Raw genomic sequence first — 13,367 nt, 5'->3', positions numbered from 1 at the left:
TGTATTAACTTAAAATCCGTTGTGCCAGGAGTTAATGCATCAGCAAGAACCTGATGTTATTATTATTAGTATTAGTTATTTATTGTCAGGGGTGATGTAACTTTCTCCAGAGGCTAACAGTACAGTAATTCAGCAATTGTGAGTAATTAGTCTCTGCTGTGTACTGTTGAGAAAGTTTATAAATTCTCGTTCTTGAGAATCTTAGCAAGTCAGCGTAAAGTAATCGTGGCTTGATGTAGCAAGACAATCATTGTCTTTGCTCTTCAATATTATTGAATATTATTATCAAATTAAATAATATTTAACCATTTATATCAAAATTACCGAGATAATATAAAAACCCCGTGACAGGGAGTGCGTTAGTGGATATTTGTGCTGGGAGGGGGTTGGTGATAGCCAATACCCTCTCCAGGCATAAAATGATCCACAGGTATACATGGCGAGTGATGAGAAGGGTGGGTGGTGAACTGAATGAAAGGAAGGCAATGATTGATTATGTGTGTGTGGATGAAAGGATGCGAAGATGTGTAATGGATGCAACAGCTTATAGAGGTTGGGGGAGTGGACTTTCTGACCACTACTTGGTGGTGGCCAGAATTAGGATTCAAGTAAGATGGAGGAATAGAAGAAGGGAAAGACGAGAGGAAGGAGTAGTTGCAAGGAGAGTGGAAAGGTTACAAGAGGATGAGAAAAAGGCAGAGTATAAGAGAGAAGTGGAGGAACGTTTGGGGAAATATGAATTGGAGCAGATGGGAGACGTGGAAGGTGTGTGTAGGATATTTACAAAAGAAATATGTGCAGCATGTGATGTGGTGTGTGGGAGGAAGAGAAGACAGAGGGGGGTGCAAGGAACAGCGTGGTGGACTGAAGAGGTGAGACAGGCTGTGGCACAACAGAAGAAAGCATACAATGAATGGATGAGAAATAGGGGCGTGGAAGAAGCTGAGACGCGGAAGAGAGAGTTATATGTGGAAAGGAAGAGAGAGGTGAAAAGATTAGTAAGAGAGAGTAAGAAGAGAGTGGATGAGGAATTTGGAAGGAATTTGAGTGCAAAGTGGAGGGACTGTAAGAAAATGTTCTGGAAAGAGGTGAAAAGAGTAAGACAGGGTGGAAGTGAAGTTAGCAGGGGAGTGAAAGATAAAAATGGTAGAATACTAGTGGAGAACGGAGAAAAAGTGAGCAGATGGAGAAAACACTAAAGGAATTGTTGAACATAGAGGATGGAAGTAATGCAAATATAAGTGGCTGGGGCATGGCTGGGAGAAGGAGGGAGGTGAGAAGACAGGAAAAAATCAGTAGGATAGAAGTTGTGGAAGCAATGAAGAAAGTTAAATCGGGGAAAGCCCCAGGAATTGATGGAGTGTGTGGTGAAATGCTGAAGCATGGGGAAGAGATAGTAGTAGAATGGATGTGGAAGATGTGCAAATTGGCCTGGGAGGAAGGTAGAGTCCCGGAGGATTGGAAGTCAGGTATAATTATTCCCTTGTTCAAAGGAAAAGGGGAAAAAGAAGTGTGTGGTAATCATAGGGGCATTTGTCTTCTTAGTATAATAGAAAAAGTGTATGGTAGGATACTTATTGACAGAGTTAGAGAAAGAACAGAGAAATTAGTTGGAGAAGAACAGGGAGGCTTTAGGAAGGGAAGAGGTTGTGTAGATTAGATATTCATTCTTAGATCTTTAGTGGAAAAGTTTCTAGAGAAGGGAAAAAAGTTGTATGCGGTTTTCATGGATTTGGAGAAAGCATATGACAGGGTGGATAGACAAGGATTGTGGAAAATGTTAAGAATATATGGAGCAGATGGGAAGTTGTTGAATGCTGGGAAGATTATGTACGATGGTGCTAAGGCTGCAGTGCGTGTGGATGGTGAACTAAGTGAATTTTTCTCTTTGAAAGTTGGGTTGAAACAGGGATGTGTCATGCCTCCATGGTTGTTCAATCTGTACATGGATGGGGTAATAAACGAGGTACAAGGTAGGGTAGTGGATGTTGGAGTGGCCCTGATGAGAGAGGATAGTGTTTGGAAACTCCCTGTACTGTTGTTTGCAGATGATACTGTGTTGTTGAGTGAAGACGAAGGGGAGCTGCAAGGCGTGGTGGATGAGTTTGGGAGAGTGTGTAAAAAACGGAATCTAAAGGTGAATGTAGGGAAGAGTAAAGTGATGGTCTTTGAGAGAGGTGAAGTCAGTGAATGTACAGCGAGGTTGGATGGTGAGGAATTGGAAAATGTGAGTACGTTTAAGTACATGGGTAGTGTGATGAGTAAGGATGGAGGTTTGGAGGGTGAAGTGCTTGAAAGGGTAAAGCAAGGAAGAAAGGTTGCTGGTTCTTTGAAAGCAGTGATAAGAAACAGGGAACTGAGCATGGAAGTGAAAAAGTTACTACATGACAGTATTGTGATACCAACTCTAACGTATGGAAGTGCAGCTTGGACGTTGTTGGAAGGACACAAGTCAAGAGTGAGAGCAGTGGAAATGAGTTATTTAAGAGAAGCCTGTGGAGTCACATGGAGAGACAGGCTGACGAATGAGGATATAAAGGAGCTTTGTGGTGTGGATGTGGATGTGGATGTGATAGAAAGTGTTATGAGGAACACACTGAGGTGGTTTGGCCATGTGGAGAGGATGGAGGATGAAAGACTGACGAAGGGAGTGTATGTGAGTGAGGTGGAGGGGGGAAGAGGGGGGGGGAGGCCGAGGATGAGATGCAGGGATGGGGTGGAGAGGTATATGAGAGAGGGGAGGGCGAGTTTGGAGCAGGGCAGTGAAATGGCGGGGGACAGGGCGACTTGGAGGCGATTTGTTTGTGGCCACCCCAAACGGGATTGAGGCGTCTGGCAATAGATAGATAGATAGATAGAAATATAAGTTAAGTCAGACATCAGGTGTGACATAGCCTCGTCCCGTGTTTGCAGAAGTATTTGCTAAGATGGACGCTAAGGGATACAGATGGAAAGGTGAAGGGTGGAGTCATCTGTGTATTAGTGGATAGGGTTAGATGTACAGCTTAGGAAGTCATTGATGAATAGGAGGAGAGTTGGTGATAAGACAGAGACCTTGGGAGCACGACTATTGAAAGCTCTAAAAGAAGGTCAGTGGTCGTCTACAACAACAGCTGTAGAACGACCAGAGAGGAAGCTAGAGATGAAGGCACACATAGAAGGATGGCAATCGAAAGAGGGAGGTTCGGAAATTAAAGATTTATGCCAAACTCGATTGAAATCTTTTGAGACGTCAAGTGCAATGGCAAAGCTTTCGCCAAATCCCAAAAGGGGGATGACCAGGAGTCTGATGGAAGGTGTGAAAATCGCCAGTGGAAAGTCCCTGGAGGAACCCATACAGATGATCAGAAAGTAGGTTGTGATAGGCAATGTGCTTGAAGTTTTTTGTTAGAAATAAATTCAGTATAGGATATTAAAACAATTGGGCGATAGTTAGAGGACTGGGAATAGTCACCCATTTTGAGGACAATCTGAATGAGAGGAAACTTCCAGCAAGAAGGCAAGGTGCAAGTTGACAACAAAGGGGAAAGAGCTTAACTAGGAAGCTTGTAAGCAGTGATGCACTGTTCTTGAGGACAACAGGAGGGACCCCATCACTCTTATTCACCTTGTTAGCATTGTGGCTAGTGAGGACAGAAAGTATATCAACTGAAGAAATTTCAATACCAGTCATGAGGAAGTCAGAGGTGGTAGAAATGGAGGAGCAGCACCAGAATCATCTAGAGTGGAATAGCATGGGAGTGTTTGACCACGCAATTCTGCTTTTCACTAGAAGAAACAGCAACAAAGTCAGCAGAATGGTAAAGAGGAGGGAAAAAAGATGAATTACAGTTGTTAGAAAGGTATTTGGTAAGGTGGCTGAAGGAGTGAGAAGAATCCGAGTCAGTGAGTTCAGAGCATTTTGTAAGAGTGAAATTATTCTTAACAGAGTGGAGAACAGACTTAGCACAATTCCAGACGGATATAATAGAGGTGAGATTCAGGATGCGTTAGCTCCGATACTTTTTGTAGGCCTTTTCCTTGTTGTGGACAGCATTAGAACAAGCGAGATTAAACCTTTTTCTTTTTTTTTCAGTAGTCAAAAGATAATGGAAAAGAATGTCTGCTTCCATGCCCGAGGGAACAACTTCCATAATGTGCAAGGCAAACTCAGATGGCTCTCGGCCATGGAAGCAATAATCATTCTAAGGAAAATCATACTGCAGAAGTACCACCTGAGGGGCTCCCAACCAGCAGTTGCCTCTTCTTGGGACGGTCCACAGGCCTTATTGGAACGATAGTACAGATTAAGATGATATGGTTGTAGTCGGAGGAGCTCAACGGAGAGGAAAGATTGACAGAGTAAGCAGAAGGATTAGTTGTAAGGAAAGGTGGTCAGGGATACAGGTAGGGTGCTGTGCGAGTACAAGCTGCACTGTCATTAGGGACAGGAAAGATACAGGTCGTTCACTATGGTGGTCAGCTGATTTGCACGAGAACCAAAGATGCTGGTGAACAATGAAATTAACTAGAATGGAGATTTCAGAGAAAGAAGAAATTGACAGAACGTGTTTCCATCTTAAAGTAAGATAGTCAAAGAATTTTTCATAGTCTGTAGAATTGATGGATATATATACAACGTATTAGTCTGAGAATGACAGGCTAGCCGAAACCAGAGCATAGAGAATCCAGAGGATTGAAGTTCAGGAAAACGAGAGAATTAGTGCTTTGCCACATCGCTGTCAGCTTATGTCATTTTAATCAAAAGCAAGCTGCTAAAAAAAATAAATAAATAAGGCAAAAGGTGCAAGTACAGAGAAAATGGTGAATTCGAAAAAAATTGTGTTTAATATGCTCCAGTTTTATTTTATCTCAAGAGCTACTCGACTCCATCATGTTCCATACCTTACTGTGGACACCTGTTACCTATATTTATGTCACCTTAACCTGGCCCAGATTTTTGTCCATTTGCAGCATGTTTCACGTAACTCATTGGCAGAAAAAGACTGCCACGGCTCTACATTGCACTTTTTGGTGACTAGTGTCAGTTCTAAGGTGAATTTATTGCTACAACTCAGCATTCAAGACGATGAGATGACAATTTTAAGCCAAGTTTGAAAAAAAAGAGTCGGTTCCTTTTCTTTTGTTCGTATTACAGAGTGAGGAAGTGATCTAAAGTGGTATTGATGATGGCAATGACAATGATGATTCATGATGACTTTCTCTCTCTCTCTCTCTCTCTCTCTCTCCAGGCCCGTGATGTACGACTATGGAAGCTTTGTACCAGACGCCTTAAGGAGCTCAGAGAACCCCATCCTAGCCGAACTGGGGAGGAGGCTATACATCGACCCAAACATTACCCTCCATGATCTGTATGGGGCCACGCTGGAGCTGGTGATGCAGAGGACACATACTTTGGTTTGCGCTATTGATTATCTGATTTACAAGCAGCATAGCAAGAATTTGACTCGGGATACTTATATTATGAGAGAGAAGGTGGGTGGTGTGGAGATAAACAGACAGCCAAACATACAGACAGAAGGATAGAGGGATGGATAGACGGACAGATTTTACACACACACACACACACACACACACACACACACACACACACACACACACACACACACACACACTGTAAGAAAGACATTTAGATTGATAGATAAAAAGGTTGACATAGACACAGACGGACGGATAGATTTATAGACATATATAAACATAGATAGATAGATGGATAGGTACACAGACACACGGGACGATAGACAGATAAACAAACAAGCAGAAACAAAGATAAACAACCAAACACACAGCTGGTGCTATAGTGTACTTGCTTCCACAGATATACAGCAACTTTATGATCTTGATAATACGTCACAACACCCCCTACACCCACAGACAGATAGATAAAGAGATATGTATACACAGACACAGCTGGTGGTATAGTGTACCTACTTCCACAGATATACAACAACTTTATGATCTGGTTACTGCGTCGCAACACCCCCTACACCCGCCTCATCTCAGACAACCTCATCCGCCTTCTGGAGACCGGCATCCTTTCCAAGATCTATCAACTGCACACCGGAAGCCTCCTGGGAAAAAGTTCACAAGTAAGTGAGTCGTATCACCTCTTCCATAGCGATTTATTTCCAAGATTTATTTTCTGCATACCGGCACCTTCCTGGGAGAAAGTTTCCCCGTAATTGACTCGTAGCACCTCTTCCTTATCAATTTAATTTCAAGATTTAACACATAATAAGCGTCCACACTGAAAGTATAGAGCGTGTTCGAGCGAGTGAGTGAGCAAGTCAGGCAGTGCTGAATATTGTCTCATGTGGCTCATCATTTTCCTCTGATTTCTGACCTGAAATTACTAAAAAAAACTCATTAGGTTACACCAAAAATATTCCGTCGCACTTCCTAAAACCATCTCTCTCAGCAATCGTCGGAAAATACTGCTGCGCAGCTCATGCAACTTTAGACCGTTACTTCTTGCCAGCCGGCTGTTACGCTAATCTGCTTTATAAAAAACAGTTTTACACCAAAAATATTGTCTCACGCTTCCTGAACCAACTCTCTCAGCAATGGTCAGAAAATACTGCCACGCTACTCACGCAACCTTAGACCGTTACTTCTCGCGCGCGGGTTGTTACGCTAAACTGCCCTATAAAAAATCGTTTCCTCGATTTACAGAAAACTATTGGGAATTACGTGTTGTCTATGAAGTGAAAATAACAGAGGACTTGTATGCGATTTCCAAATTGATGTCTATCTTGTCACTTCAAAACTGGTTGCTATATTTTAAAAAGTTCGCTACTGGACTAAAGAGGTCCCCTCCCGACCCCTACCCCCATTTATTGCTGATGCGATAAATCTCTCGATCGGGTACATAAGTCGGGGGTCCAAACTGTGATTAAATTTGGCTTTCGAGCGAGCGAATTAGCTGCATACAGGAAGTCTTACTGGCAAAAGTTCGCCCTTGATTTGGGAATCGACAGACGTATTTTTGTTTTATAGGAGGCTTTGTAACACTTTTTCTTAGTGAATTATCTTACATTTTACGTATCTTAGATGGGAAAGGAAGCATCACTATAACTCTTCCTTAGCGATATATTTTCCAAGATTTTTTAGTTCTTCACTCAAAAGCACTAATTATTCCTCCCTCCCCCCCCTCCTTGTAGCCTGAGTCATTGTCAGTGAGCGACCAGGTGATCGAACACCCCAGTGACCCCACACCCACCTCCCCTCCCCCAACCCCAGTGTAAATGTTGCTGCATAGATGTGGAAGGCCGGAGCTGGTGATGTTACAAAGTGTCATGATTGTTTTTATAGACAATCAGAACCAGCAGGGGTAAGTACCATAATATATAAATGTATTTAATGTATTTTACTGCGCTGTTATCCGCAACATATGAGAAAGGCACGAAAGTGAAAGAAGACAAACAATTGCTTGTGTTATTGTTTATATATTTACGTCCTATATAATGTTACAAATAAGTATAGAAAAGTGAACAGCATCTATTAAAAAATATGATGTCTTTTCTCATACATTCTCGCTCCCACCTCGACCACCCTTCACTCTGTGTTTGTATCAACCTAACGCCTCTCTTATCCTCTCGTCCTCAGCTCCTATTCTTTGTTAACCTACATAAACAAAGACTGTGATGAAATGATCCGTCGGGTATTTATCATATTAAGATTATCATACACCTCTGTATTAAGCACCAACAAATCAATAACATACAATACTTCGTTATAACTGCCAACTATTTCGTCCTGTTGTAAGCTGCTTCGTGACATAAGCACTGCAAGTTGGATCTTGTGTTACAGAGACACTCGGTTGTTTATCGTTAACACAGGTTATGTGTGGTTTTGGACGTATGTCAGTTCATATTAACGTGGCAATTTACGCCTTACATTATAATCATGTAAGGTTTTTGTACCTGTCAACACTGCATTAACCAAACGAATTAGGAATCAAGTGTGACGGCTATCTGCTTTAACGATAATATTCCGACATCGTGTCGCAAGTCACACAATGTCATTATGTATATGACTGAATGTGAGTCAATCGTATACGTAATGATACTGTGTCACTGTTGTGATAAGAGGTCGGAATATTTTCGTTAAATCAGTGAGTTTGTGGTTCGTCAGAACCGATCCCTGATTTGCATCTTTCATCCAATATTGACAGGAACATAAACCTTACGTGTTTATAATGTAAGGTTTAAATTGCTAATATGAATTAATGGACGTCCATAACCACACACAACCTGTGTTAACGAAAAAGAACCTTAAGTCCTTATAACACAAGGTCCAACTTGCAGTGCTTATTTCATGTTACAGCTGACAACAGGATGAAGTAGCTGGCAGCTATACCGAAATATTGTATTTTATTGATTTATTGGTGCTTAATACAGAGGTGTATAATATTAATATGATCAATACCTGACAGATCATTTCATCACTATCTTTGTGTACATTGGTTAACGATGGGTGTGAATGGTGGACGATAAGAGAGGTGTTTTGTGGAGACAGGAACCCAGAGAGATGGTGGTGGTCGGCATGGGAATGTATGAAAAAATGAGAAAAACATAGGCCTATCTTTCAACAGATCCCGTTCACTTTACTATACTGTAGTATTATAATACAGGACGAAAGTATATAGACAATAACATAATACACTGAAGGTCTTTCATTCCCATGCCTTTCTCATATGTTGTGGATAACAGCACAGGATTAAACATTAATTGACTTTATATAATTACCTTTACTGGTTCTGATTGTCTATTAAAACAATCATAACACACTGTAACTGAAATACCCGCCGTAACAGCAGAACACCGCCGGGACGTTGCGACGCCCATCCCAGGAGACCACGAAGGGGATTTGAGGGCGCACGTGCACTATCCCGGTAGTATGGGCATATGTCCCCTACTACCTTGCACCCTTATTCCCTGCAACATACCCAGAGGGAATGTTGCAGTCCGAGTACATTACCCTCCAATCGGACCAACCCTCGACAAGATCAGGGTGGGGCTGAATATTCAGATCCTAGCAGCACCCTTCTGACGGCCTGTAGCCGCACATACAACGTGATGGCCTGTGGCCGCACGAAACAAGTGACGGCCTACAGCCACACATACAAAGTGATGTCCTGTAGCCGCACAAGCCAAGTGACTGCCTGTAGCCGCACAGTAACAGAGATGGCCTCTAGCCACTCATTTGCTGCAAACCCCTCCCTTCCTGCAAAAACCGCACTTGGAGAGAGAAGGGTATGCCCCCTCTCCTTCTGCAGCTGCCTCCGGGAGTAAGACACTGGTGACAGCATCCAGCCGCACCAGCAGGCAGGTGATGGCCTCCGCCCAAACCTCGACTGCAAGTCATCCCTTGTGCAGGGCACTGATGACGGCATCTAGCTGCACCTGTGGTCAGGTGACGTCGCCAGCCGCAACTCGCCCACGGTCCTGTCAGGAAGTCGAGCCCTGGTGACGGCCTCCAGCCGCACTGACAGGGCAGGGACGGCCTCTAGCCTTCCTCCCGCTGTTGCTCACAGGAACTCGGCAACGGCCTCTAGCCACGCCAGGGAGAGAACACCACCACCAAAGTCTCTCACCCCCTGCGACTTCCCCTGTGGAGGATCACCCTTGCTTGGCTCACCCCTCTTGTAGTTGAGCGGGACGTTGTTCCACTTCTCTCCATAGAGGCAGCCCCCAGGAGGAGCCTTCCTGCCTGGAAGAAGTGTGGTGAGGCCCCGTGTTGTCCCTGGGAGTGTGTGCAGTCCAGTCAGCGCCCATGGGAGATGACCAGCTGACAGACTCCCCCCGGAGGCAACGCCGCAGCCAAACCCTAATGGCGGCCTGACGGGAGGGAGCACGAAGACGCTGGACTCCCCGCGGTGCCCCTGTAACCCCGGGGTGTGACCTTCGCAGCCCGAGATGACAGCAACTTCCTCCCCAGGCTGGGCACAGACAAGCGTGCCTACTCACATTGTTTGACCCGAGCCCTGAGGACCAGACTACCCAGCCAGGCCCCACGAGAAGAGGGCCTCTCACCACGCCTAGCTGCAGCCCACAGAAGATGATGTCACCTTTGAGGGTTGTCCCGTGGCTCTTAAGAGAAGGGACACCAGACGGGACCCCTTTAACACCTGGCCGACACCTGAGGGCCACCCGGCTCCAGCAGCCTAGTAGGAGCCCTCCAGCCTTTTTAGTGTGACAGTGACTGCCCAGTGTACATTGTGACATTAGTGCTCATGTTGTATACAGTGCCGAACCAGTGCTCTGGTGACTGCATAGTGTGCTGTGTGTCTCTATATTCATATTGTGTACTGTGTCTAACCAATGCCCCTGCCACCGCATCATATTCGGCGTGACACAGTATATTCATATTGTGTACTCGAGCCCAAGTAACAGAGTGTGTGTTGTGTGAGACCTACCCTCCCCTTGTATACAGTGTCCGTTCAGTGCCCTTACAACTGAATAGTATCCTACTTGATACCAACCCCACACAAACCAGTCGGAGCCCCCTAGTCTGTCTAGTGCATTTGATAATGAATAGTGTATTGTGTATAACTCACATTCATATTGTATACTGAGAGTTGTAATTGAGATTATACACTTCTAAGGCTGTTGTCCAGAGTTTTCATGTCCTGCTCTTTTCGTTGTGTGTTCTAGCTCTGGTATCGAAAGAGGACCCCAGCTCTATAGCTGGTGTTTCGGGGACGAGGAGTCGGCCTAAAAACACCTAGCATAATAGTAACATCAGCAGCTTTGGTCGTTCCACATCAATCCAACAATGTTTACATTGGGATTGGAGGAGAGGTGGTTGGTGTGGGATGTTTGAACCCCTGGGTGCTCACTGGCAGCGGCAGTCCGTCTACAAGAGGGAAGAAATTAGTGCTTTCGGGTGTACACTGGCTGAAGTTCGGCCTTGAGTTAAGCATGGGTCTGATATCTTAATTACGGCACTGATATTTGTCCTGCTACTCACTGACGTAAGAAACTTTAAAAGACTTTTTCCCTAAGCGTTTATATTGCACAGTTCTTAATTTTATCTTGCACTCAACTTAGAGCTTTTTCATTTCGACATGGTTTGCATCTGTGACATGAGGATGTTAAACTGTAATAGGGAAATAAATCGCTTATGAAGAAGAGTTAGGGGGCTTGGAACATCACTGAGAAAAAGATGTAATTTACCTATATAACATAAAGGGCGTTGGAGAGAGACGCCTCCACGTGGTTGTACCGATATGACTGAGTGGCTCCACTGCCAAGTTAGATGAACATCCCTCAATTCCCTCCCTATCCCCCCAAAAGAGGGTGGTGAACTGCAGATGGGTAACCAGGCTGCAGTCCACTGGGTTCAGGTTCAGATGAGCCTGGGACTTCAAATACTATACTCTTTTTACCTTAACCTGGCTGAGAGTTTCAACCTTTTGCATTTTATTTCACATGACTCAGAGGAGGAAAAAGACAATACATTAGTTGTTCATAGTTTCCATGGCACTTCTTTCTGACCATCATCATATTCTAGTTTTGTTACAGCTGAGGACTGAAGATGGAGATGACAACTTTAGGTCAAGTTAAAGTAAAAGCAATATAGTACCATACTCCTTCTACTTTAACCTGACCTATGAATATCTTCTCCCCATCTTTTATGCTGTTATGATAGTAGATAAATACTAGAGTATGATGCTAGTCACGAAGAAGTGTTATGGAAAGGATGTAGAACTGTAGTATTGTCTCACTTTACTACTGAACGACGAGAAATAAGCTGCACAAGGACGAAAATAAGGACCAAGTTAAAGTGAAAAGAGCATAACAAGCTCAGACTCACAGTTGAATAAAATAATATGGGGTTACATTAAATAAAATGCTAGAGTTCTCCCGACCATGATAGGGTTAATGGGGACAGGATTAACACATACTTATAGAAGCATTCGAATTAAAATATGGGAGATACAGCCTAAAAGCATCTCAACAACTCACACCTCTTCGCAGTATCTGTAAAACTCTACGGATTCGTGTTGCCCCATTCCACTTAAACATTTGACATGTTAGTAATCGTGGTAGCAATTATTATACACATAAGAGTTGTTTTGTTGTGTAGCTAATGTGTAATTGGTTGCTAACTTTCATTTAAAAAAATGTCATAAACTAGAAAATGAAAATTTAATGCTAAAATTATTAAGATGTAGAGATGGAGTTAAGAAACAAGAGATAAAACACACACACACACACACACACACACACACACACACACACACACACACACACACACACACACACACACACACACACACACACACACACACACACACACACACACACACACAAATTCTGTCTTGTTTCTGTGCTTTGTTCATCTTTTGTTTCTCCAATTTTCTTTCCCTACCTCTTAACACTATAAACAATATCTATCGGTGTATCTACCTACTTATTTATCTATCTGTCTATCTATCTATCTAACTACCTATCTATCAATCCATTAATCTACCTATCTGTTTGTTTAGTCATCTCCACAGGTTCGAGGTAAAGGAGTATTGAACCTAGAACATCTACAAGGCTCCTTCATAGTGCTGGGCCTCGGGGTAGTCGTCTCTGCCATCACCCTCCTCATGGAACTCTCTTACTCAGTCACTAAACACAAAAAACGCAGGAATCCATTGATACAAGAGCCTCCGATGGCATAGAACGAAGGTGCTTGAGCTACTGGGATTTGAAGCCGTCACAGGAGCACAAAAGTGGACAATGAAACTTCCTCAGAGGACGTCAGTCTGATTTCTCTCCTCCCCCCCAACTGATAGGCAACGATAACAGACACGACAACACACTAAAGAAAAAAAAAAGGCTGAACAGTGGAACAATTATAAATAAATATATCTATGGTATACGAGAAGAAACGAATCTGAAGCCCGTTACTGATTTTTCTTCTTCTTCTTCTTCTTCTTCTTATTATTATTATTATTATTATATTATTATTGTTATTGTTATTATTATTATTATTATTATTATTATTATTATTATCATGTGGTAGGTGGGGACGCTTACCATCTACTCACTCGATGTAGTGCCCTTCTCGGGTTTCTGCCCTTTCCTCTCCTACATCTTTCGTTCCTTCCATCCTGTTCTGTCTTTCATTTTTTTTTCTTTCCTCGTCCTTCTACCTAAGGGTGACTTTACACACTCTTTTTTGTCTTTCTTTCCCTCATTCTTTCCTCTTCCTTCTGCCTGTGGGTGACTCTATATTGAATGACATGCCAAATGGTTTCCTGTACACCAGAAAATCATTTACTACGCTGGGTGGTAACCATATAACCGAATTTTGGCGCCTGATTGTTTAGTGAATAATTACAGCGCTCCAATCGGATTGAGCCGGTGCAAGTT

General features: G+C 43.3%; 1 protein-coding gene across 1 annotated transcript in view; it reads left to right on the top strand.

Annotated features, from left to right (window-relative positions):
* Positions 1-13,367, top strand: part of LOC145398005 (putative glutamate receptor) — a 414,474-nt gene that overhangs the window by 18,780 nt on the left and 382,327 nt on the right. The window contains exons 3-4 of the mRNA XM_080270973.1: positions 5,232-5,475; positions 5,940-6,089. Of these exons, the coding sequence (XP_080127099.1) occupies positions 5,232-5,475; positions 5,940-6,089 (394 nt within the window). The remainder of the gene's footprint in view (positions 1-5,231; positions 5,476-5,939; positions 6,090-13,367) is intronic.

This window comes from Coenobita brevimanus, chromosome 44 (genome assembly GCF_032717465.1).
Source record: "Coenobita brevimanus isolate Jiangsu-jjx chromosome 44, ASM3271746v2, whole genome shotgun sequence".
Lineage (NCBI taxonomy): Eukaryota > Metazoa > Arthropoda > Malacostraca > Decapoda > Coenobitidae > Coenobita > Coenobita brevimanus.
Note: the sequence above shows the minus strand (reverse complement) of the source record. Positions and strands in the feature narration are given on the sequence as shown.